This window comes from Camarhynchus parvulus, chromosome 1A (assembly GCF_901933205.1).
Source record: "Camarhynchus parvulus chromosome 1A, STF_HiC, whole genome shotgun sequence".
Lineage (NCBI taxonomy): Eukaryota > Metazoa > Chordata > Aves > Passeriformes > Thraupidae > Camarhynchus > Camarhynchus parvulus.
In genome coordinates this window covers 13897654-13924459 of record NC_044586.1, presented here as the reverse complement: position 1 = coordinate 13924459, position 26806 = coordinate 13897654, and the positions used below count along the sequence as shown (strand labels likewise).

The 26806-nt window shown below is 44.5% G+C and overlaps 1 protein-coding gene across 1 annotated transcript in view; it reads left to right on the top strand.

Moving 5' to 3' along the window:
• Nucleotides 1–4470: 4470 nt before the first annotated feature.
• The window catches only part of AKR1D1 (aldo-keto reductase family 1 member D1), a 34966-nt gene continuing 12630 nt past the window's right edge, over nucleotides 4471–26806 (top strand). Inside the window, exons 1-3 of the mRNA XM_030959800.1 lie at nucleotides 4471–4814; nucleotides 20980–21147; nucleotides 25496–25612. Of these exons, the coding sequence (XP_030815660.1) occupies nucleotides 4722–4814; nucleotides 20980–21147; nucleotides 25496–25612 (378 nt within the window). The 5' untranslated portion in view covers nucleotides 4471–4721. The remainder of the gene's footprint in view (nucleotides 4815–20979; nucleotides 21148–25495; nucleotides 25613–26806) is intronic.

Below are 26806 nucleotides of genomic sequence, written 5' to 3'. Positions count from 1 at the left end.
TCTTTCAAAGAAGAATTTACCAAGAATGTCCTTAGCAGACATAATAGTTATTAAAATTAAAAAAAGAACACATCACTTAAGTGTTTCATTGTTTGCCACGAAGTTTATATGGACCAGTGGGAGCTAGGGAAAAAAAGGTGTTTGCATAAAAACTGCTAGGAATGCCCATTACATCACACTTCCCAACAAAGCCCAGGCTGTTATCCTGGCAGTGATTAGCCTCATTGTGCAACAAACATCACCAAAGGGAAAAGATCACAAATGCTTCCATATGAGGAATCCCTTGGTCACTAAATAAAGGAATCATGAAGGCAGTGTAAAGTACCACTCATCAGGTGCCTTCCAGAAGTATACTGGGATATATGTGATGATTATTGTCATAATCTGTGAAAATAGAATAAAAATATTCTACAAGATTATTTTTTTTTAACCAGAGATGTGTTCTCCAGATCAGCTTATATCACTTGTGGCAGAAGTAGCAAGAACTAAAAAAGCAATCTCACTTCATGTATAGGCCCTTCGTAAGCATACACAGACCTTATTTCTTGGAGTTTAAAATAGAAGTTTTCCTTTATCTGTGTTAGTTTATTTCAGGTAATGGCAAAATAGAAAATAAATATTAGTCTTGACACATGCCATCAAAATCTCTAAGCTAAATAGTTGAAAATACATCAGTAGATATTCCACATGCAGGGTGGACACATGCTATTTCATGTGAGTTATTAAAGGACTAGGCTGAAAATATGCAGACTTTAAGACCATGTTTTAAGAAATTTTAACTAAAAACACATGCAGAGTATGCATTCTAGCAGATAATTACACAGAGTGGAGCACGACTCATAGAGACAAGAGAAACTGTAGCAATATGCACTTTTTATTGAACAAATACAAGTGTTATAAAGGTACTTCCAATTTTCCTTTTTAAAAAAAGTTCATTTTTAGGCAGTACAGGTCACCCACCTCTAGAATCTCACTGATCTACTCTACAATGTGTAACACACCTAGATCAAGAAGATTCAGGAGAATTATATTTTTAACATGTTCTCTTGTGGAAAACAATTTAAAAAAAGGGGGGGGGAGGGGGGGCAACCTGTGAATGTCCAAGGAAACGTGAAATCTGAATGATGACAAGGCCAGTCCTTCTCAATCTTCTCAATCAATGACTCTTTCTCCTTCCTTCCAAGAACTGGGGATTCTATATTTAAAAGCTTCACACATTTTCTCCTGTTCCCAGGATACTTAGCAATTTGAGATAAAATGAGTAAAAAGGTGACCTCTTTACTTCTTTAAAAGATCCCTTACCAGTTTTGTCCAGGTAAGGAGGCCGTTAAGTACTTTCTTTACCTGAGATTTCAGCAAGTTTTTAACAGCAAGAATCCTCAAATGTCTGACCTACTTTTCCTGCAAAAAACTTAGATCTAATTTTTCTTTTTATTTTTTTAATCTACCTTATTTGTGCGGAGATTCAGGGGGTGGGGAACAGAACACATATAGGATGTTGCTTTTGAAATCCCTGCTCTTTACTTAGGTCTGAGATGACTAATGCAATTCTAAAATCCTGCACCACCAAGACATGAATCACAAACCTACCTTAGTTGCTTTCTGAAGGTGTTTTTGTGTGATTTAAGAGCTTCACTAGAGAAGGCAAACTTGTGTTGATAGGATGGTAGCACTCATTATTTGCTAGTCAGGCCAGGCTGAAACTTCATTGTTTTTGTTTCCTAGAGAAAGAACTGAGATCACATCTGCATTTTATAAAAGCTCCTGAATTGTTACTGATCGACAACAACCAGCAGCCAATGCTTTGCCTCTAGAAACTTACATTGTTTTGCAGTCAGAGTTGCTAGATGCCGTGTCCTCGTAAAAGGTCTGGTTAAGTCATTTGTGCTCTGAAATTGAGAACTGTGCTTCTCTGAGCAGCTAACAGAAATTATTACTAAAAAGAATGACATGTGACAGGCTCCAGGCTCCATTATTCAGCTTCCTTTGTTCTTTAAAGGATATGCATTATCAACTGAAAACCTGCTAGTATTTCTAGCGTCTATGAAAAAAGCGGTTTTTCAGTTAGTAACTTGGATGTAAAGGGGGAAAAATGTATTTTCTTATCTGTTTCCTGGGGTTTCACATAAAATCTGCAAAGGCACTGGAACAATAGGGTAGGGAGTTAGAGCAGCTATGGGACTTTAAAAGTCTCATGTGTAAGAAGTATTCACACTATTTGCTGTCAGTTATGGTGTAGGAGTGGAGGGAAGGACTTGTAAAGCCCTCTGCCTCTCTCCAATTTCTGGGACAAGCACTTTGGCTAGTTTTGTAAGGACCAGCCTAGCAGTGAAGCTGGAAGTGAGGTGATTTTTGCCTGTTACCCTGATGAGTGCTGGGGGCTCGTGCCTGTGGCAGGGCAGGAGTGCGTGGCGTGGCTGGCTTGCCTCACCAGTGACGGACCACTTTGCCTGCCTGTTCCTAGAAGCACAAGTCCTTCTCCTGCCCAAGCTCCCCCATTCTGTGAATTACGGCAAATCCATCAATCCTTCTTTCACAGTTGCTGTTGAAGGCTATCACGTATCAGGCTCGTGTACTCCTGCCAGAGAGGCTCCTTGCACTTGCTCTTCTCCCCAGGACAGGTACCACAGACATAGCCGTGCCTTGCTTAGCTCGGGATCACGCGCAGCTCCGGGCACGCGTTGCTCTCTTGCCAGAGCACATGAGTAAACTGGATGTGGTCTGAGCCCAAAGCAAATGAGCCAAAACTGTGCCTTAAAACTCCCCAAAAGATGCTGGATTAAGAGGAATTATGGAAAAGTAGGTTGTGGAGTGAATTTGGAGCATAGAAGTTAAGGGATAGGAATCAGCCCCTGGGCAGCAGAGCCTCTTCATGGAACGCTAGTATGGGGCTGGAAATAAGTAGGTCTCTGAATGTCCCCTGCCACATCAGACTCTTCTCTACTCATCCCATTTCCATCTCTCCATGTGTTTGCTCCTTTGTTGGAAATACAATAGAATGATGGCTATAGCTTAGACATGCAGCTGGCATTGACTTCTCCTCCTACAGAGTGTGCTTGGCACAGAGAGGAGATCCGAGCTGCTCTTGTAGCAAGAAAGGGGTAATCAGTTACATGGGAACAACAGGGGAACATGGAGGTGGTCACTGGTTTTCTTTCCTCCTGCAGGTACCCACAGCTCCCAGCAACACACAGACAGGGTCCAGCAGGATGAGCCTGCCCACTGTAACTACAGCTAGGCTGCAGTCTGCCTCAGGTCTCCCCCTTGAGATGGAACCCAGCCACCTTAGAGCTGGCTCTTTGCACTGTGCTGTCCATGTAAAGCACAGGCTCTCAGAAAACCTCAGTCACACTCTGTCCACTTCCCAAGGAGTGTTTTACACACATCACCTTTGTCCTGCAGGACATCCTAACTAGAAATTTTTGAGTTGGGATCTAGTTGGCTTGCACTTAGTCCTAAACTTCTTGGAACATTCCTAAATGTGGAAGTGGCACTTTTCCTATCTTCTCAGGAGACCCCTGCAGGTATCTAACCAGTAACACTGAAAGGGTCTCATGGTAGGGTATTGTCCAGGTAGTTTCCTAGCCCTAGCAGCAACCAACCCTTTCCCTGAATGCGAACTAGTACACACCTGTTGATTTCAAGAACTGCAGAGATAACTTATCATGATGGATCCATTAACCCCTCTTGGAATTGCATAACCTGATGAACTATTACCATGCACAGAAAGCCAAGTAGGGTATTAGAGGAGATAAAATAAACTGCCAGGCAAAGACCATTGTTACGTCTCAGGAATAATGTTCCCTGAGGGCTTAATTACAGGTTGATCTAGGAAGGCGTAAAAGACCATGCATTGGAAGTGTGATCAAATGGGAAGAATTTAGCATAGATGTCACAAAGCAAGTGGCTCAGAGTGGTGTAAAAGCATGGCCCCAAGTGTTTTCTGAGGACTAGAAAAGACAAGTAAGAGCTATGTGATGAATTTATAAAGGATATTGTCTCCTTCTGGGCTATCAGCATTAGGAAATACATACAAGACCATGAGGAACTTGAGTCCATTCACTGTAATTCGGGACTCACACTGAGGCAGAGAAACTACTCACCAGGGATTTCCTTCCTTCCCTCCTTGCCTCTACAGTAGTGGGTTTCAACCATTGGAGGGGAGAGGTGGAAACTGTTCTACACCTCTGTGGGGAAACTTCCAAGACCTGCCACCCCAAACCAAGGGAAGCCTGTGCCCTGCTGCCGGCAGCTCCGGGTAGGGCAGCCCGCGAGGGCTCCCCGGCGACAGGGCAGCAACGCCCCAAGCCGCTCAAGGTGCTGCTGGCGCCCGGGCCCGCCGTGAGGCGAGCTCGGAGCAGCCTTTCCCGTGCGCGCAGCCCCGGCCGGAGCCCCCGCGGGGTCGCGGCGGGGCCGTCACGGCGCGGGGCGGTGCGCGGGGGAGCCGGTGGCCGCGGGGCCGGGGCGGGGCCGGGGCGGTGCGCGGCGGGGCGCGGTGCAGGGCAGCCGCGGGCACACGTGGCTCAGCCCCCCAAAAAGGCGCTCCCCGGCTGCGAAAGAGGGCAGTTCGTCCCTCGGTCCCCCCAGAGCCACCGCCGGTCCGCTCCGTCCAGCCGTCGGTGGGTGCCGGTGGCAAGGACCGCTGTGTTGGCTGCGAAGCGGCGGCTCCCGCCCCCTGCGGAATCAGCCCCAGGTCCGGGGCGGCCCTACCTGCCGGCACGATGAACCTCACCGCCGAGAGCCACCGCATTCCGCTGAGCGACGGCAACAGCATCCCGCTCTTGGGGCTGGGCACCTACGCCGACCCGCAGAAAGTAAGTCCGGGGGTGCCGGGACGCCCCGCGCCGCGGGCAGGTGCCGGCTGCCCTCGCTGCAGCCCCCCGAGCCGCGGCTGCCCTCCTCCTCTCCTCCCGTCCCGGCTACTTCTCTCTTTACTCCCTTCTCCGTGCGAAGTTAGACCCAGCTCTACCATGAGCAATGCGGGCAGTGCGCGGCCCGCAGATGAGGAAAAGGTGGGAAGAAATAAGAAAAAAATCCCGCCCAGCTTGCGGTGTGCGGCGGCTGCCACTGTCGCCCACCGCCCCGCGCCGCTGGGCGCACGGGCAGGGGCGCGGGGAACTGGATTCGGGACGGTGCCGCACAATGGCCGGGTCGGGAAGGGATGGGACCCCCGGCACGGCGGGCGGGAGCCCTCGGTTCCCCGGAGTCAGGAGGGACGGTGCCGTCATCTCCCCTGCCTAGACCCCTGCGACGAGCGTAGATAAGATGAGGGATTTCGGACCGCCTTGCGGCTGCCCCCGATACTTTCCAAGTAATGTTCCTGAAACAAAGACCCAAATTCCTGCATCCTGATTGCTGCGGCTCCCACAGCTGACTGCCAGCGGCCAAACCACTCTCAAATATTCTGCATCCTTCGGTTTTGCGCCGGGCAGGCATCCCGTCTGACCGTGCCGATCGGCTGCACCCGTGGAGGATGGGGAAGCATACCTGATGCTTCTTCCCTCTGCGGACCTGGGAGCGCAAAGGCAATTCAGTAGCCGTTGTCTTTTAAAGCTCTCTTAAACTGCCTGATCTTTCATCAGTTCTCTTTTTTGTTTGTTTGAAGAGTTGGAAAAGAGGCATCGTGGCCAGAACCCTTCTTGTGTAATAGCTGCGATGCAATGTGTGTGTATGACTCCACATATCACAAGGTATTTAAAGGTACCTTTGTTAAGAAAACTCTTGATTAAAGCCATTTACCAAGCCCTAAATGTACCACGGTGCATCAATAGCGGTGTCGAATTTTCAACAAACACTACTGCAGGCAATGCAGGAGTGATGCAGAAAGGATGTAAGACGTCCCCAGGACTGCAGTTCTCACTGGTTAACGATGCTGGTTTACATGGGGAGAATCAATAGGAATTCAGGACTTCAGAGCCCGGGCATCGTCCCCCACATCTCTAAACTTTCAGGAGATATTTTCAGCTAGTGCATTCTTTGAATAATGGTTAGTGAAACAAAATTAAGGTCTCTAACAGGAGTTTTGATATAGCAAAGCAGAATGTTGCATAATTCAGTGTCAAAATAGCTCTGAGTGAACTTGAAGCATCTTTTTCCAGACGTGTGCATCATGCCCACAACTCTCAAGTTGCAATTTTTGCCGTAGTTTTAAGAAAAACGCAGCTGCCAGCACAAGAGCTCCTACCTTGCTGCACTTCCTGCCTGCAGCCTGAACAAACCGTGGCCCAATACGGTGGAATCAGGCAGGGAGTCCAGAGTGGCAAGTAGCCTGACAGAGCTGAGAGGGGAGCTGGATGGGATTCCCCTCACAGAGGCAGCTCCTCGGCACTGCTGTTACCCTGCTAAGAATTCATTCTGCAGGAATTCAGCTGTCCCAAAATCAACAGAGCAACAGATCTGCTTCTTCTCCCCCCGTCCTGCAAAATCCTGACGGTCCCTTCCTTTGCCCTCCCGTGGTTCGAGGTGTACAGCGAGCCTTTGCATGGAGCTCAATGAGCCAAAATGAATCATTTTTAGGGAGGGCTGGTTTTCAGCAGAATCAGCCCCAGGTAGTGGCTTTTTGCTTTTCACATATACGTCCCTTGTTTTCTGCTAACAGAAGCTAGGGAGGACAGAATAATGCAGGCATTGCTACGGCAACTCCAGTTTAGAGCAATTGAAGCCGCTGTGTAACTGTACCCTCAGTGGGGATGGGTGCATATATCCAACCACCCTTTCTCCTTCCTCCTGCGTTTGTAGGAGTTTCATTTTCTGAGCTTTCTCCTTCTACACGATAAACACGTTAGAAAGTTACGGGTGGGAGGAGGAGCTGAAGAGAGGTAGAGAAAATAGCAGTGATAAGGCACTTGCCACAGTCTCATTTTCACAGAAGACCAGGTGAAACAATGTGTGTTTATCTGGCGGAGCTGGGCTGGGGCTTTACGCTAGGATTAGGAGTGCTATTTGAGTCGAAGAACTTTGTCAGAGAGAGCAGCTGGGGAAACGCAGCGGCAGCAGCGTGCTCTGGGATTTGTTGCAGAATTGTGCTGTCTGTCGGTGATGGGGCAGGATGTTTAAATAGGTCACGGCTTAAAATTTGCCCGTTTCAAAAAGGCTGCTTTGCTGATAAAGGGGGTGGGGAATGGGGGCTTCTGTCAACTCCTTGCTGTGGCAGCGGAGTGCTGCTTGGCTGAGACAAGCTGCTTTGCCGAGTGCTGAGCTGTGCCTGTTGCAACTTCCAACGGGATGCCTGGCGAGGCGTCTGTCCTATTCCTCCTGCCTCAACAGCTGAAAGGCTTTGTGGCAAACCAGGACCGTTTCAAGGTTTATCTTGAGGAGTGAGGCTATAAACTAGCGCTGACACGTTTCCCTTAAAATGCTTAGCTGTAGCCTTTTGTGGCTGAATTGCTTAAGAAGCAGCATCTGAGCCACACATTCTCCAGCGGTGGGGGCAGGCAGCTGATGGTAGCGACAGCTCAAGCCAGCCCCAGCACTCTATTTCTGCTCATGAGTCAGATCCCTGCAACTTCTAGCTATTTTGTGCTTTGATATAAAATACAGAGCCATTCATTTGTCAGATTATTCATCTTGCTCTTGGAGGCAGGTTTTTGATTTAAGCTGGTTTGTTTTGATTTTTTTTTTCCCAAAGGTTATTCACCCTGGCACCTCCATGTCAGAGCAACTTGTCCAAAACAAATCTGTTTTCTTAGTGTCAGGCTGTAGCCCAGTAGCTCGTAATGAGCCCGGAGTGTTCTTCCTGAAGTGCAGGAATGTGCTCGCTGGTTAAGCCAACCAGGCAGATCTAGTTAGTCATGGAACAGGGAGATCTGCTTCTCCAGCAGTCGGTTAGAAGAAAACAAAGGCAGGAGGCAGCTTTCGCATTTCAGGCTTTGTCTGCATAAACTGATCAGCAGTGCCTTCAAAACTGAAATGTGTCAGCAGCTTGCCTTGCTCATCTTAAATAACTTAATTGTTCTCCCAAAGACAACTTTGGGAGATAAGTCATGCTTCTCTGGTTGTGAAATACTCAACAAAAAAAAAAATACATCTATTGACAGAAAGTCCCCCTGTACAAGTTTACTGACTCAAAGTAGTACATCACTCAACAGGAGCAGAGCTGGACCACTGTGGAAAAGGTCTGTTTGATAATCAGACTAATTTTAATTGAATGCTCTTTCCCCCTAGATGTAAGAGAGCCTTTCTTCTGGCTGGGTAGAGGTTGGGATGACAATTCAGCTAATTCTTTGAGGCTGAAAAGTGCAACGTTGGGGGTTTCTTTTCACTTTACTCTCCTACCACAGCAAGAAAGTACAATGAATCCATTGGCTATCAGTTCATCTGCTAACAGGAAGGAGTCTTCACTGGGTCACAGAATAGAATTAGTCATAAACTTGGGTTATTTATCAAGAGAAGCACATAAAATTTTTTTACAGGTTTAATTCATGTTTCCTGTCCTTATTTGAAAATAAAGGAATGCAATAATTGCATAACTATTAAGCTTAATTTTCTATTGCAGGCAGATTTCAGTGTGTTGAAGTTGGTTTTGCACTCTCCTTCATGCAAGGAAGGAAATGTATGATTTGTATTAGATTCTTGCCTACATTAAAAAATTAGGCTGTTTATCCTACCAAATGATGGACACAAGTGAAAAAGTGGAAATCTTAGTCACTGACTTCTTCCACTGCTCTTTCTTCCCTTCCCCAAATATTCCCTCTCCTCATGAGTTTGGGTGGGAACCACAGTGGGAACTGTGAATCAGGACTACCAATGCACTCCAGACAGCTTTAAAATTTGAGGCCAATTCTACCTCTGTTTGGCTGTGTGGATCCTTCTGGCAAAGCCCTGTGAGTGCAGGAGTGGCTCTGCCAAGGCTCCAGCCGATGCACCGTGTCCAGCTCCCCCTCCCTGAGGGCCCCCAAGCCGTTGACCCAATTCTCCAGGGCATTAAATAGATGGGTGGGAGGAGGGAGAAGGCAGTCCCACAGGGGAGAGTGGTAGACAGGACAGGCCCCTGGACGAGCCCCTGGCATTGCCCTGTGCTACAGCAGAACCAGACCAGTCCATGGCAGGCTCCCACCACCTCCCAGCACTGATTCTTAGCTTCCAGCACAGCCCATTGAATGGTACTGGTACCCATCTGGAAGCAGATGAAGTGTGGGGACGAGCAGTCTTAGAGGGGAAAGGTGCTAAAAACACTCCTAAATCCTGGAAATCCTATGCCTCGTTAAAACTGCACTTATGCCTGCCTCACTTTATAACTCATCCCTGTCAACACAGCTAAGATCATCAGTCCAGTGTCTCCACATAAATACTTGCTGTTTCCCTGGAAGGTCAAGGGGCCTTGGCCACAGCTCCTCTCCTGCCTTCCTGTTTTGACTGAGGGAGGACAGGGCTTGGAGAGAAGGTTGTAGCAACCGCACTGTACACAGGCGCTGCTTCTGAAACATAAGATTGGGCAAAGTGCTCAAGAATAGCTCTGGGTGAGGGCTGTTGGCAAGTTGCAACTTAGCTAAAAATGAGGTTCTGAGGTAGCCAAATCCATTCATAAATTGGAAGCAGTTTTGTGGAATAGTTTCAGGCAAAACAAATGGCAAAGCATTTCATTTTGGGCACTGGCGGTACAAGCTGAGGAATCAAAGAATTATTAAAGCACTTGGAGGTAGCAGTTGCCTTTCCCTGAATAGCCCGCTGGTAAGGCAATCCACATGGGCGGTGGGAAACCAGATTCAGTCCTCCTCTCAGCCTCTGGGGATTAAACTCATATCAGACAGCTCAGGGAAATAACGTGATTGTGGGGTAGGTGATAGCTAGAGAGAGGCAAGAAGAAACAAGCACAGGCTGGAGCAGGAGGAGCACCCTGCCCATGGGAAAGCGCACTGCCCACCAGCCCCACAGCGCTGGATGCTGAAGAACTTGGTATGGCATCCAGCCAGGAGGAAGAGAGACCCATTTCCCCAAATCTTTAACTACCACAAAGTAACCCTTGTGAGTGCCCAGACAGTCTGGGTTTTGTTTAAGAAGAAATTGCTGGTTTGAATCAGGGAGAGGAGAAGTTCATCCAGGGCTCCCAGATCTAGTCTGAGTGACCAAGTTTAAAAAAATCTGGTTTGGATAAGTAAAAACACTGTTTTGGCACTCTGAATGACTTTTTACACCCAAGCTAGAAGCTGAACAGAGTAATTTTTCATTGTACAGGTCTAACAGCTTCTAATGCTCTCATAGGATCATTTATGCCAAGTTCCTCGCACAAGGATGTGCAGGCACAAACTTTTTCAATCACTCTGAACGGTGCTGGCTGCACCCCTGCTGCAGGCTCCCTGTCTTTGGAGCTGTCATAGGCTGCTATTAAGTCAAAAGAGGTAATAACTGATTTGTCCCCATGATGGGATCTGGATCTCTGAGCTGCAGTAAGGGAGGAATTACACACAAGTTAATCCCCCTGTTTTCCTCCTAGAAAGCCAGCACTGGCTTCTGAAAGAGGATTGTCTGGAGACAGCAATGATTTCAGGTGACTTGTAAAGAAAGTCACCTGGCCTGACCCAAAGCTACAAAATGAATCATGTATTGAGCGTTCCTGGGTGAAGTAATACTGCAGACACTGTTGAGCTTAAAGGCTTCAGCTTCTTCATTTCTTACCTGTAAATTTACTCTGACTCAGACAACTGTCTACCTCTTGAGGTAAACTTGGCTTCTGGATTTTTTTTTCTTGAAAGAGATGAGAGAGGCAGTGACAAGAGCAGGAACTGTTCTAACATCCAAGTGTTCTTAAAGCCTTATCTTATTTCCCATGACATGCTATTAAATATGTAAAGAAAATACCTCGGTCCTTTTAAAGTAAATTACACATGATTATGTGTTTGAACTCAGCTAGTATTAAGTTAGCTCTCTAATGAAGTGATCTTTATGAACCTACATGAAATTACAAGGGAATTATTTTTTTCAGAGGTAAAATATTGGGAACCCAATTTGAACAGTGCTGGGGAATCAGCTGGGATATTTGGTTACAAAACCTCTTATTTATGCCTTGAATTTAAGAAGTAAATTAAATTCCTGAAACAAAATAATTTTTTTAAAGGTTATTGGGTTGTATCTCCTAACCAGCATTTCCAAAAGACATTGTGTCCCTTCACATTCCCTTTTGGTAACCACTAAGAGCTTTCTCAAGCTCTTTGCTTTTTAAGCAGCAGCATTACTTCATGCAGTGCTAGTTCCTCTTGTCTTCAGGGAGCGCTCTGGAGCGGCACAGCCACGGCTGGTCGACACATAGCAACATGAGGTCTCTCAGGGTTGGGATTTCTGAGGTGTTTCACAGGGCAGCCCCACTCTCCCTCAGTCTCTGAGGGTATCCTAAACTCATACGTCCAAGTGGAGATTTGTACACTTGAGTCAGGGGTTAAAGGAAGGAGACACATTACTGCAGCCCAAGAAGACAACTGCGCCTGATCTGCTACATGTGCTGGAGGGCTCCTTGCCTGCCTGTTAGTAAACTCTTAGCCCAGCATTCACAGTGAACAATATTTATCCTGAAACCCAATATCTGCAGCCGGATCGCTCACAGAGTCGTGACTCAGTTAGTCTCGTGCTTGAAGGACTAAGCCATACTGAGGCAATTCTGCTTGCACAGACTGCAGATGGTATGCCTTTCCTTCAGTGGCTGGTATCATGGTGTTGAGTGATGCCCCCATTGATTAATTGCTCAGATTTTATTCCTTAACTAAGCCAGTTACTGGCAAGACCCAGATGCCAAGAGCAGATAAAGGCAGGATTTCTTGATATTTGGTGCCCAGATGCCTTGAGGAGGTGCAGCAGCGGGCATCAGCTTTTAGCAGGCAACAGACCAACTTGACTCTTGGGCAAGAGCTTGTGTGAGGAGTTAAGAAGCTGCAGTGATTGGGCTCTACTATTGCCTTAATTCAACCTTGCTGTTTGCTACAGAGGTAGCAGGGAATAAGTGGTTTCACACATGAAAGAGTGCTTTCACAGATCAAGCTCCTTATAACAAAGAGGTGAGGGTACACACTAGAAGGTTAAACTAAATCAAAAGGGTCTCAGAACAAGTTCTGATTTCAGTGATGACTTTTGCTAAAAGCTTACTGTTGTGTGACACATTTTAAAATTCCCTTTTTATATGCTCAAGTGGCAGGTTTACTACCTCTGATTTATCTTGCGTTCTCCTTTTTTCCTCAACTGCACAACATTTCTGTTCTGCCACTGGAGCATCTTCCTCCATTTCTTTGTCTTTAACACTTCTTCATGTTTAGCCTTGACCTCTCCTCCTCTGCCTGCAACTGCCTCTAGATGCCTCAGTTCCTGCTAGCTCCTTGTAATCTTGTGTTATACTATACATAAATGCAAGACTGCATTTTTATCTCGTTAAGAAAGGAAACCTAAGTCATATAATTAGAAAAATCACGTAATTAGAAGAGGTAGATGCTTTTTTCCTGAAATGTGGCAGACTCAGAAAGTCCTAGCTTTTGTATAAGAACTGTACTTAAACCAGATTTAAAATTTGGATTTGATAAAATGCCTTACTACACTCAGTCTGGAGGAAAGATTCTTGCATGCAACTTTTTTGGAGACATGAGCTTTGATCCTAATACTTTGATTTGCACCAAACCCATGGTTCTAAGACATTGTTGAATTTGCAAAATGCTCTTTTACCTCCATGCATCTTCGCTGATGAAATCTCTCTGGTTATTCCTTTCCATGAAACCTGAAGTTAAATAGAAAACAAATTGATAGTATTATTAATCTCTATTTTGTGCTGATGGCTTCTGTTTAGTTGTGAACACTATTAGTGTCTAATCATGTGTAGCAGATTAAAAGCTGTGTTTAGTGAAGTGGTCAACATGTAAAATTCCTAATGAGAAAGAGCCCAGCCTTGTAGATGAGTGTGAATGGAAGACTAACTTTTTAGCTACAATGTTCATTAACCAAGGGAGGACTTCTGAGTAAAATGGACGCAAAATTGCTGGTCCTGGAAAATGCTGAATGTTTTAGTTTGCCAAAAGGAGCAGATTGTGGTCAGAACAACTTCTTCCCCTCTCTCTGGCCACCCCAGCATGCCTAAAACAAAAACCCTTCCTCTTAAAATGATAGTACCTCTAACCTCTGATGACATCTCAGCTGCTACATGAAAATATTTTCAGACTGCTCCAGGACCAGGAGAGGTATCCCCACACAGAGGCGAGGACTTGCACTAATGAATCCACTGATAGCCAGATAATTGCCTGGCCTTGTGCAGTGATGCCTGCCTCATCCAAGCAGCAGGGCTGGCTCTTGCAGCCACCCTGGCACCGTGTCATTTGGCTCCCAAACACGGTACCAACACGTGCAGACTTGGACATGGCAGGAGCGCTCCACAGGAAAATGCTCCCGGAACAAGGGGGCCTTTAGAAGATGACAACTTTGTCTGGGAGTCAGGACAACTTTTGGATGGTGGATATCAGGTAGCAGCATGACCCACCAAACTAGGTGTCTGTCTATAACATAGGGTGGAATCGTGTTTAATCAGTCCAGGTCCAAAACTAATAGAGGGCTAATCCAGATAAGCTTTTAGGACAGTAGCACTACTCAGAGCCAGCCACCAGGGATTCTTCTTTGAAAAGTAACCAAACAGAAAACAGACCTTTTCCATTCCATAGCTGCATGCTGCAGTGACAAGCAGTAGCTGTTTCAATATACCCCTCTTCCAAAAACTACAAAATTAGCTGCTACCAGTGCAATAATACTAAGCCAAATATTGACACCCAAAAAATAGTACTTTTATTCTTCTCTTTTCCTCTGGCTTTCTAAATATGCTAGGGTTTTTTAAAGCCTGCTCAAAAGCCACAGGGAAAGCCTATCTATCTAAATAAAAGTTAAGAAGATTGTTTTACAGAAGATGAGACAGGGAATCACTGGCATTGTTGAAGAGGGGAAAAACTGAACCCCTACGAGTGAGTAATCAGGATTACCACAACTGAAAGATACGCTTTTTGGCAAGAACATTTAGAGCCCAATTTTCTAGGCAAAGCTCCATTTTTAAAATGTCCCTGACTGACTCCATACGTTAAACATGGCTGTGCACTCCTATGTACCCCTGATTCCCCACAGTTCTCCAAAACACAGTGCAAGCATGTTCTTGCAGCTCATGTGGGAAGCTAACATCTGGATTGTCTCTTTGGTTGACCTAGGAGGCCAGCTTTGTCAAAACTTGAAAGCACTGTGCAGAAAATGCCTCTCTAGGCTTGGAAGCCAACTCTTGTTGGTTCAGCTAACTAGGTGGCGGAATTCCCCAAGTTTTACATTTGCCTTTGCAAACACTTCTTCGAACTGGCGCCAGAAACCTCTCCCCTTTAACTCTAGGGAACGAAGCAGAAGAGCTACTGGCAACCTTTTCTTCTCCTTTATTGCACAAGCTGCTGCTTTATCTTCCACTTGTACCTCATGCATCCCTTTGATTGCATTGCTTGTCTGAAGGGTATTTTGATAGCACCCACCCTCCCAGATAGATCCATGCTTTCCAGGGCAGCCAGCTGGCTGTTGTGTTCTCCAGCTCTTCAGGAAACTTTCCCAGTCCACCCCCCTAGCACTGTGAGCATAGGGACACAGGTGTGCACATCATGTTCTTGGTTTGCTTTAATCCTCTAGCTGCCAGCAGAAAGGTATGGCAGCTCTTCAGCTTCACCTTGCATTAACTGACTTTGTGTCGAGTGAAAAGTTGCAGAGTTCCTAAAACTGAGGATTCTGCCATCAAGTGTTAAAAATAACTCCAGCACCCTCTGCCAGCTACAATAATAAGGTTTTCCTGAAGACAGCTTTGGCTAAATCCTAGAATAACAATGTCACAGGAATTCTATAAATGCTAAATCTGCAGTTATGCAATCTAATGTCTGTTGTATGGACAAACCCCGTGCTTCAGGCCACTGATAGAACAACAAGTTAGAGGAGAAAGGCACCTCTTTTCCACCTTCATTCATGGTGTGACACAAGGACACAAGTGACACCATTCTCCCCATCTTCTCTGTGCTTATTTGCTGTCCTCCACCTCCCAAGGCAATACAGTGCATGACATAAAGCAAAGTTCTGGGCCAGCACAGCAGTCTGCAGCTCTTATCTGTGTTCCCTGCCTCCATTCCCAGCTCTACCTGTTTTTGCAGAGAACCCTTTGCTGGGTTTTGCTTCCTGGATGGTGGCTGCCAATGCTTCCGGGGGATGAAAGCCAGATTTTCCTGTGTACGAGAGAGAGGGATGTGCTGGCGGTTGCATTTTCCAAGAAAGAGGTGTACAGTACAGCTTCTCTTTTACAAGATTAAACAATTCTAAGAATGTACCCTTGTGTGGCTCATATCCTCTGGCTTTGTAAACTCAACCTGTGCTTTCCTGCAGGGCTTCAGTACACATGCTTTCTATGCTCTGTTCCTAACATCTTAAGCCAATCCTTTTTGCCAGTTTGTCCAGAAAACAGGCAAATGGAAATAAGCAACTGGGCTTCTAGAAACTTGCATAAGAATCTGTGTGTGAGTGCTGAGCTCTGATGAAGGAGGCTCTGAGCCCAGGAATGTACCTACTTTCTCCTTCCTGTATTTAGCTGACTAAGATTCCTAAACAGCGGCTCCACATCCTAAATTACAGGTTTGGACTGGAGCACTTGGCCCATGGCTTGGATATCTTGTGTAATTCTGCTGCAGCTAAACTCAGATTTTTCCAGAAGATGGCCCTGTGTCTCCTAACACTTCAGACTTTTCCCCCCATGATCATTATTCCCAGCTAAGAGACTGCAAAGCATTGCACTAAACAGGTGAGATGCTCAGGACTAAGGTAAAGGGCTTCTTCCCTGAAGTGCTGCTTCCTCTACTCTCATGTGCTGCTGATACTGGTGCAACTCTGTAAATCTGCTGCTGTAAAACAGGGCACAGCAGAATCTGAGAGCCTGAGTCAGACTGTTTTCCTTCACCGTACGCACTAATAAAGAATAGATGATGATACTGATGTTAAGACATAAAAGCAACGACCAGAGTAGCAGTTCACATGGTTTTGCAAGATTATGATCTATCACTGTGTTCTGTTAGCTTTGTCTTTGGAGATAATGCTCTTAATCAGCTGGAAAACCAATGGAAATGGCTGACTAGAGAAAGATGCTATAGGAAAAGCAAATGAATTGGAGGGCAGCTGAACTGTGACACTAAATAACAGTAATAAGTCAGACAACCACTAACACTGCTGAGCAAATACTGTACTACTTGAGTGGGAAGAGAAAAACTCATGGGTATGTCTGCACAAAAATATTCACCTGTGGCTTGGTCATGTGCACTCTCAAAAGAAATTGAAGCTGAACCATTTGCTATGGTAGGGAGAATAGTTTTTGACAAAATGGGATGTGACAGAAGGTCTCTGGAATAAACATTAAAAATTAGAGAAGATTATGGCCTCAGAGGAAAAAGAGAGCAGACCCTTTCAGACAGACAGAATTGATGAAGCACATTGCTTTTTCAGACTCACAGAAGGCGGTAATTGGCCAGTTGGCTACCTCATCTGTGGAGAAGGGGCCAAATTGCTGCTTCCTTTCTTTCAGTGAAGGTGCATATCTGAGTCTGCTCTCCCAGCCCTTCTGCTGGATTTATTTATCATGGAGCCTGAAGGAAACAGATACCAGTTAAATCTGTCAGGCATGATGGTAAATCAGCTGGTTTACAAGCTATAGATTGATAGAGGGAATAATTGTGTCTCTTGTTTCCTTGAAGTTTATGATCTTAACAATAACACAGATGCTATTGAAGAAATTTATTAGTGATTGAGCAAGTCCTCCTAGTCAACCAGTTATTCTTTTATCATAAAATGTGCAATAAATTTAATATGGTTCTTTGGCACAAATTAGTGACTGTCTGCAAAAGCATTGAAGATAAATATCTGACTTACAGTGCACAAGTGGTTATAAAACTCCCGTTCTAAAAGAAGTCCTTGATCAAAGTAGCGTAGTTGCAAGGCACGCTGATTAGAGGATCAAGAAACCTCTCATCTATGCTTAAATAAGAAGTAATAAAGAAGCAGAGATTTGTCTTAAGGGCAAAGCTAGAGAGCCCTGAATTACTACTAACAAAGAACAAAGGTTTATGACATAGAGACATTTCAGTACCTCATTTAATAGTTGTACTACTCTAAAAGTGAACGCTGCTCATTCAGGAATGGTGCAAGAATAAAGCCCTGTCTGGAGTGAGCAGGCAGCACAGGCAGCTGCATTTTAGGTAACGTACTAAGTGAGTATAACCTGCAGGAAGGAGGGGGAAGAGGTCTGGGGGTCTGAGTAGAATAAGGTTGTTGCCCATGGCCAAACAGCCTGGGAAGTGCTGTTGCATCAGCTGCTGTGATTGGCGGTGCCAACCCTTACACAACATAGATGTATAACAAATTTCTATCTGCACTTAAATAAAAACTGGTTTTCAGTTGGTAACCTTTGATCTGGTCACTACTGAAGACCTATGAAAGACAGAAGAGATTGAAATACCTCAGGCTGAGCAGCAAAGTAGAGGGGAAAGATCCAGGTTTGTGCTTTCTCTGATGAAAGGTGTCTTTCTCTGATGGAAATATGGAGGAGCAGTGGTGGTTTGAGTCACCCAACTTTGGTAGGGTCTGTCAGGAAACAATGGAATAAGATATGACACCTAAAGCAACACTTCTAAAAAGTGGCAATACCACAACATGACTAGCCTGTGCAACTCATCAGCACAGTTTACCACAGCCCATTACTGCAGGATTTGGAAGGATTAAATATGTGAAATGCCAGAAATGATAGTTCCTCCATTAGAATGAAAATAAACATATGGTATAAAGTTTCCAGACTCACAGATGTCTCAGACCTTCAGCTGGGATGGTTCAATAGAGGCAATATTTTCCAAAAACTACTCCCTAGATTGCTTTGCATTTTTATATGAAGCACCTTAGACCAGAATCTGTCAGAACTAATATACCACATCAGATGGAATGGAGTACTGCAATAAAAACATACATATATAATGTAAACCCATCTCCCGCCATTGGTAATCAAGACCTGATCCAAAAAAAAGCCACCCCGAGCCCCTAAAGAATAAGGTTATTCCTTGAGATGGAGGAGTCTTTCAGAAGATTATTTGTACAGATGTAAGTCCCATATAAAAAAATTAAGAAATACACAGAAGTTCAGCTCTAACAGAAGTCATCTGATTCAGCCAAAAGCAGATGCAGTAACTGCAAGCATTTTCCTCTATTCTACCCTCCTTCCATGTCTGAAACTGTGCTGTTCCCTTACCTGTGAGACTCTACCTTTCCTCACCTATTTCTTCTGCTTTTCTTACTGACCAAACTGGCCCTGGTGACTGAGAGAAGACACAACCCAATAATCAACATTTCCTTGCCTGGTAGAGTTTAGTTTACAGTATCAGGAAACAATAGGGAGCCGTGTTTGTGCAATCTCTCAAGAGTGTGAAGAGGGGAAATTCTAGTACTGGGTTCACATCCCATTTTCAGTCTCTTCAACAAATGGAAAAAGTAAAAAAAAAAAAAAATTCCCTCCCAGAATCTATATTATGGTAATGCATCACTGTCCTCTAAATGCTCTGCTTTCATATGCTTGAATGGTAAAAGTCAAACAGGCTGAAGAAATCTAGAATACACATTGTTTACAAAATCACATTTCAGAGAGAAAAAACACTGATAACACTTTTGGAAATATACTTGTCTTTCAGATAACTAATAATCACTTAGGCTTGAGCTCCCCAGACCTTTCAGCTAAGCCCTGTTGCTCTGTGCCAGTCAGCCTGAGCTCTGCAACAGCAGCTCCAGCCTCGTGCCACTCATTGCCGGGGCAGAGGTCTGAGGGTTACTGTCATCAGTCACCACAGGCTTGTAATACTCATGTCAGAGCTTTCATCCTGATGCCTCTCTCAAATCCTCTCCTGCAGGTTCAGGCAGGGACAAAGCAGAGAACATGTTGGAGGTTGTCACTGCTCCATGCCTCACACTTCTGTAACGCTGCCTGGCATGCCCCAAGTGAAAAGCAGCCATTGAGTGTGCCTGAAAAGCTGGTACCTGCCATGGTCTTTGTTACATCCACTAACAACCAGGAGAGGGTCCTGCCAGGGGCCGAGCGTGCTTTTGGGAGGCTTCCACAATGAAAGCAGCAAAGTACTGAAACAAGTGTTACATTGTCTTCCTCAATTAAGCACACAGTATTGCACCATCACTGCTGTAAATACTCTAGAGTGCCAAATTGTGCCGTTTTGCTTCTAGGCCCTCATTCCGGTCTGTAATAAATCAGGGCACGTGTGAGCACTTTTGTGTTTTAAGTAACCTTTAGGCACTGCATGCTGGAGCAGAAAGTTCCTCCCAAGCCCAAACAGAAGTTGGTCCATTTTGTGTCCCTCAGAGTCAGCCAAGATGAGGTACTGAGCAAGCAGGCTAGAATATGGTCCCATCATCCCAGAATGATCTGCCACCAGCCCACAGCTCTGGGACTGAAAAGCAGGGATGAAGACATCCCCAGGTGTCTTCAGCAGTCCCTCAAAGACTTTTCTTTCATATGCATGGAAGGGAAGACCAACGTCCTTAATTATTGAAGCGGGAAGACCAATGTCCTTAATCATTGAAGCATCCTATAGCAGCTATGAGTTTCACACCTTCTAGTTCAGCAGGTGGTGGAAGAGAAGCTGTTTCTTTCATGACAAACTCATGGACAGCCAGCGGCAGCTGTAAAAGGACAGCTAAGAGAGAGAGGAGGAGAGCTATTGCTATGGTGTAAAATGGTCCTTCCCAACAACACTTACTGCCAGTCCTGCTTCTCTTCTTTCTTTGGCATTGTCAAAACCAACAAATTTGACATCCTCTCTTCATACTACCTCATTTCCAGATGCCTCTGGCATCTGTTTTCTTCACAGGAGAAGCAATGTGGTCTTGGCCCTGCACTTGCAGATAGCAGAATCCAACTCTTGCCATTTGTTCTTGACAGACAGCAGCACAGCAGAGCAGTTTGACTTACCCTACTTCAGTTTATCTTAAAGTGAATCAGATATCCCCGTTGCACCAGAACAAAGCCCATGAAAAGGATGGGAGAATAGCATTGCTGCATGCCCTTGGCCACCATGACTTAGGGCTGCTCTCTCATTATAAAAAGTGTAGGAACCACAAGTTGTTTTCAGTACAATTTTAGCGACCAGACAAATAATTTCGGTAACCAGTTTTGTGCTTTTTTGCTTAGTTTGGCCTATGTGTAATTTTGCTTGCCATATTGGCTTATGGAAAATATGGAAAATATGACTGTTCTGAAAACACAAGCTTACTCTGAATTTTGGCAATGATGAGCAAACAGTACAAAAATGTCACTTATTACGAGGTTTCTTGGGATCATCTTAAACTGAAGCAGTAAAATATATATAAATATACACTAAAGCAACTACTGTTTTTTTAACCACACAGTAAAGCAGCTATTCAGAACTGGGAATACCAGTAGATAGTCCTGACCTTCAGATTATGATACCAACAACTGGAAGTTGACTTGAGGAGAAAGAAGTCAAATCCAAATTCCTGCACTGCTGAAAGGTCCAAGCTACTCAAAGAGCCTCTGATCAGCAGGTGGTTGACCAGTTCTGCTCAACCAAAAAGTCATCTTCTCCTTGAGTAAGCCATTTTATCAAACGGGTGTTGTAGGTAAGCCCTTGTTCACTAGATAAGAAATTCTGAAGTTATTTTCATATCAAATGCATTCGATTCTACATCCTGAGGACGCTAATATTTTCTCTTTCATGGAGATAGACAACTTTTTGCTTCGCTGCCTTTTCCAGTCTAATCCCACATGCTCAACAGTTTTGAGAAAAAGTGCACAGCCCTCTCTTATTTGGAAGTTGGAACATGGTTGCCTGGGGGGTAAGGGACGGTCACTCAGGATAAATTACACCACGAATCTCGCGCATATCTCAGGGACCCTCCAGCACTGAAGGAGAGGCAGGCAGCAGGCTGACACTATGTTCATTCTTTTCCTTCTCCCACCAGACTCCCAAAGGTTCCTGTCTGGAGGCAGTGAAGATTGCCATTGATGCTGGTTACCGCCACATCGATGGAGCCTTTGTCTACTTCAATGAGCACGAAGTGGGACAAGCCATCCGCGAGAAGATTGCTGAAGGGAAGATCAAGCGAGAGGACATATTTTACTGTGGCAAGGTGAGAACCTGCACTCAGATTATTTACACTAAATCCAGAATTTCTGTGAATGGTCTTTCTTAAGAGCGCCGGCAGTCAACATCTGGAATGTTTCCTTCCAGATCCAACATCCTTTATTTTTCTTTCCTACCATTACCAGAATGCTGTAGATCTTTATGAACACTAGGTTTGCTGTGAGGTACAGGAATCACTGTTCTCTGTGTAAATCTCTGATAACAGTGGGAACCGTGCAACATCCCTTCTGCTTATTTTGTAGGCACCTGCAAGTGAAGACCATGGCTAAGTTCAGACTAAAGTGCTGCCTAACCTGTTACTGTGCCACATGTTGTGTTGTCACACACAGAGCTCCAGCTGGACAATGATCCTGCAACTGAGTTATTTTCTGTTAGAGCAATTCCCTGCACAGGTTTGCCATGAAGTTGCACAATGAAAGGGGTGGGAGCAAGCACATGCATGCCAGTGTCTGTGTATGGGAGAACAGCAAGTGCCTACATTGGTACTACTGCCAGAAAATTACTCATCAAGCTACACCCTTAGTTACTGTATCACTTGTAATTAAAAAGTTCTAGGATGATGAATCAACTTACTTGGACAGAAGATGTCATTACACTTCTGTTCTAGAGCAATGAGGCTGGAGTAATGCGTGAGCTATTTTATATATTCAAGTCTTAACTCTATGAGTTGACTCTCTCCTAAAATAATGAAATCCCTTGTCCAATGAAGTGTCTGACAGAAGCTGTCACAACAACGATGAATTACCCAGGTGTAAGAGAGGTTGTTGCACATTGTAGTGCAATGGTGACTGCCAAGTTTCTAAGGGAGTTTATGGCCTCAAATAGTCCTTTCTGCAGTGCTTCTTTGAACACATCAACCTAATATTTTCCCTTTCTCCTTTCCCAAATAAGACGTAATCCACAATTACTCAACAGACGTGCAAATAAACACCACTGTTCCTAGAGTGAAAGATCCCATGGGATGAGAGGTCTGGCTTACTGTGAGCAATTTAGTGAAGTTCTATGATCTGGGGAAATTAAACTTCATATTGGATAGTTTGCAGACCAAGTGGATTTTCAGCAGCTATAGACCAATTTCCAAGCACAGCAATTTCCAATCTGTAAAATATGCACCTCTTTTCCAAGTTTCCTGGATGGTTCTGTGATAACAACCTTGCCATTCTGAGAGAAGCCTCACGTTCTCAAATTCTCTGCCTTTATCAGGGGAATTTCTCAGTCCCTTATATGCCAAATATGTTGATTTGGATCAGTGAAAATATTTGGTTTCAACAGTTTTATAGTTTCATTACTGCAAATTATCAGTAATATTACAAGTCAACACCATCAAGTTGTGCCAAAAGGTTAGAACCAGATGTCCTAACAATTTTGAGTATTTTAACTTTCTCAACTGCTTCCCCTGCAGTTTATTTGCCCATATCAACCCTTAGGCTCTATGAAAGCAGATCTCCAAGTAGAATTTCCAAACTTCCTTTATTTATTAAGCCTTTCTCTATTCAGTTGTCTGATCTCATCACCAGATGATTTTCCTAGTCGATAATCACTACTTAAACAATGAGTCATTTGGAAAACTGCAGGTCCTGCAAGCCACAGGGCTGCAACACACCGTACCACAACAGCCAATGCCTGTGCTCCCAGCCTGCCTTGTGTTTGTGACATGACACACAAATGGATTTCTCTTACAGTCGTGTCCTGTTTGTGCTTGACAAAACATCAGCTGCTCAGGGTGATAGTCCATCATAACATTTCTATGATCTTTAAAAGAGTTTAAAAGCAGAAACAGAAAATACTCTGCAACTAATTCAATCTATCACAATCGAGAATTTTCACAGGTTTCACTCAAAGCTCTCACAGCAGCTCTGAACTTCTCAGAAGGAGTGGGAGGGGATCTCCCTTGCCTAATATATCTTTAGTTTAATGCACCTCACAAACTTAGGTAGCTTACAAACTACAGGCAAATCTCAACCCAGTAGATACTTTGGGCATTGATCAGTAACTGATTGATAAGAACTGTTGCATCTTCTAGGAAACATGGTAGATACACAGACCATTCTTGGAAGCACCAGGCACTACAGAAGTTAGTTATGTTTTCTTCCTTACTGACATCAGAAGCACTGGAAAGTCCCAAGAGCCTTCAGACTCAAGCCCCTCATGCAGATCTTTCCTGAAGCAAAGATGCTGCAGATGGAAGGCTGATCCATCAGCAGGGACTGGTGAGAGCAGCCCTGCTGAGTGGCAGCGTTGCTGGAACAGTGACCTGGCGTGATCGCGCTGCATCTGCCAGTTGAAATCATCAGCACTTGCACTTGGCTCTTGCTGCTGGCTGCCTGATCAGGCAGAGCAGCTCAGCATCCAGAAATTTTAGAGGTTTTATATCAACTGCCAACATCTCACTTGGCTTATACAGCAAGACCTTTTTGGTCTCCTCTTTCATCCCAGGATATTTCTTTCATTAAACTAGAAGTAACATTTCCAGGAAATGTGGTGTCCTAAAATGCCAAAGCCAGCTGGCAGCTTTGACTGCTCAAACATGGGCTCTACTTAGGTAGATAATACAATAACTTGTACAAATCATGAGAACAGTTATAAAACTCTCAAGTTGCCATGGCATCGATGTATTGACATAGTACAAATGTTTTGAAACATAGTACAGCTGTTTTTAAAGGCTGGTTCTTCAAAACCTCTGCTCTTTGGAGGGAAGTATATTCACTGGCAAATGCTGAGCTCAATAGAGCTGGGCTCAAAAGGGCACTCAGAAAAACTACAATATATCTCAGGTCACCAAATTTCTAAAACACAGTAACAACCTGGACATGAAGGGTCCACAAAGTCATTTCCTTACTTAAATACAAGTTAAGCTCATTTTGCAGGTAAAATGCTTAAAAAACACATAGACGAGAGATTTTCTGTAAATCCAGTGGAACAACTTAAACTCTTGAGAGCAGGACCTTGGTTCCTTACTGCAGTACACCTCAGCCTCTTACCACTGTCTGCTGATCATAAACTCTTCACATCTTGCAGCATACAGCTGAGAAAGGCCTAGTATGAATTTCCAGCTGTTTTGGTTTGTCACCTTAGGGCACGGTCAGATGTCCTGCTCTCAGTACAGCTTAACATGTCCTTGCTTCTGTGGGCAGAACTGAGCAGACTGTTTTCCCAGGGAATAACTATAACGTAGTTTAAAAACCCAAGCATATAAAACAACTTAAAACTTACACAGGCTATGCCCTTTAACACTGATAATCAACTCTTCTCCCATAAATCACAATTCAAGTTTTGTGTCTGTAGAACAAATTTATTCTATACCTCTGCATGCAGTGGCTGTCAGCTTTGGTAGCACAACTGACTAGACAATGACCATACCAGCAAACAGCAGGTTTTTCCAACCAGCAAAAGTGACAAAAACCTAAATGTGACTCCACACGTTAGTTTTTAAGTTGAAAAAAAAAAGAAAATAAAAGAAAATAGCCCAACTTATTGTGCGCATTCAAATGGTACTTAAAACCTTCTATTGTGTGTTAATTCTGCTGCAGTTAAAATCGACAAAACTCAATCAGTTTACAAAGAGCTCTTGGTTACTAATTACCATGCTATGGTCTTATCCTTGCAAGAGACTTGCATCAGCACAGTTCAGTCAGAGATAGTGCTGAACACTCACCAGCTGAGCACACTCCATAGCAACCTCGGAGCATAACCCCGAAAGGAAGCAGTTTGCATTAAAGAGGTACAGAAGACTGTGCTTTAACTACTCACACCTGCACTACAGTGACTAAACACAAACACATTTTCCCGTGAGGACTGGGGAATAAGAGAAAACTTGCCTAGGTCAGGAAGTCTCTCAGGCTCCCCGACCACAGGAGAAAAACCAGAAGATTCTCTTACTGCTGGGTGCTTGGCTGCTCAATAGCTAACTCACATGATCCAAGCTTCTGCCTTCAAGCATAAAACTGACCACAGATTCCTTGTGGGAACAAAGTTTTTCAGTGAAAGCATATGCTTGGAAAACAAAAGGAATCTAAGTTCATTGAGCAAGAGTTTGTAATATACTCAGCTCAGAATAACCTGTTTTGTAATAAAAAAATATGTGATTGCTTTACTGAGTCAACACTTCATCAGTCCTGGGCAAGAACTCCTGTCTTAACCTCTACACCTGGCTCTGCCAGAAGGCAAGGTAAGGCACTCACCTCTGCCTTGCAGGGATGGAGACCATGATGTCTTTGCTCTCTGCATAATGGGCTCTGTCAGAAGGACGAGAGGGAGGGAGTGTGTGCTGGGGGTCTTCAGCTGGCTCTCTGCTCCTCCTGGCACCCAAAGAAAGCCTGTGCTTGCCTCCCCAGCTGTGGAATACCTGCCACCCCCCGGAGCTGGTGCGTCCCACGCTGGAGAAAACCCTGAAGATCCTGCAGCTGGACTATGTTGACCTCTACATTATTGAGCTGCCAATGGCTTTCAAGGTAAAAAGAAAAATTGCTTGGAAAAAGTGCATGAACTTAACTTGAACCAAGGCCTCCATCTAGTATATTCCTTGCAGCTTCCAGCCTAGGTTGTCAATAGCATTTTGAGCAGATAGCATATATATTTTGAGATATACTGCATACATGCATTTCTGTGCACTGCCCACCCAAAGAGAGGCATTTATCAGGTGGTGTGAGAACAGGCCAGGAGAGATGTTGCTTGGAGTGTTTCTGCTGGAAGGACAGGTCTTCCAACTGTGGCTGAGCAGTTCCTACTCTGAAAAATTACACAGCTGAGCAGTACATGTGTCTGAATCCCCTCTGAGCCATGAGGAGAGCATCACTGGAGGAAAGAACTCATACAAAGCAGCAACAGGCCAGGGGCAAAGTTCAGAGGAAGAGAGGGAAAGGCAAAAAGTCACCAAGTTTGATTTCCCTATTCTGTCCCAAATTGAAGCTGCTGGGAAAATTGTGGTTATGATCTTAATCTCTGTAATTGCAGCACTCAGCTTCACTAGATCCTAAGTGATGCCAAACAAGGGTTGTTCATCTCTCACTCTTAAATGATCAAGTCTGATATTCCCTCATACTGCTGGCTCTGGGCAACTTGTAGGCAAAACCTTTGAATACAGGGAGCTCACATCATAGTTGCATGCCTCCCTCTTGCAAGTCCACAAACTTTCTGCATTCACAGCTGTTTGTACCTTGCTTTACAATTTTCCTCTACAAGTACATGATACAAAGGCAAATGAAATGAAGAGAATTATATTCAAAACATTTAAGTGGTTTTGAACTAATTAAGTCTTTCTTCTAAGAGAGAATAGGGTCAGGCAATTAGTTGGTTAATTGTTTCTGAACAAGGTTTGAGCTCTAAACTGACCTCTTTTTGCAAGAAAGGTAGATCTCTGATTATTAAAATAATATTTTGCTGCAGACTCCAAATTATGAGAACCATCAGAGAGGAAGCAATTTACCAATGAGGCTATCACATTACACTTGCAGCCCTTTTCTTCCCCCTGAGGAAGCCATATCCTATTAAGACCTGTATAGAAGTAACCAGACTCTGATATTAAAATTTTATTTATACAGTCACACGTATGGAATCCTTTTGGGTACATTTCTGAAAATTTCCCACCACTAGCAATTTCCTGTTTCCCTTTTCTTGTGTTTGTATTCTTTAGTAGTTCATTCTCC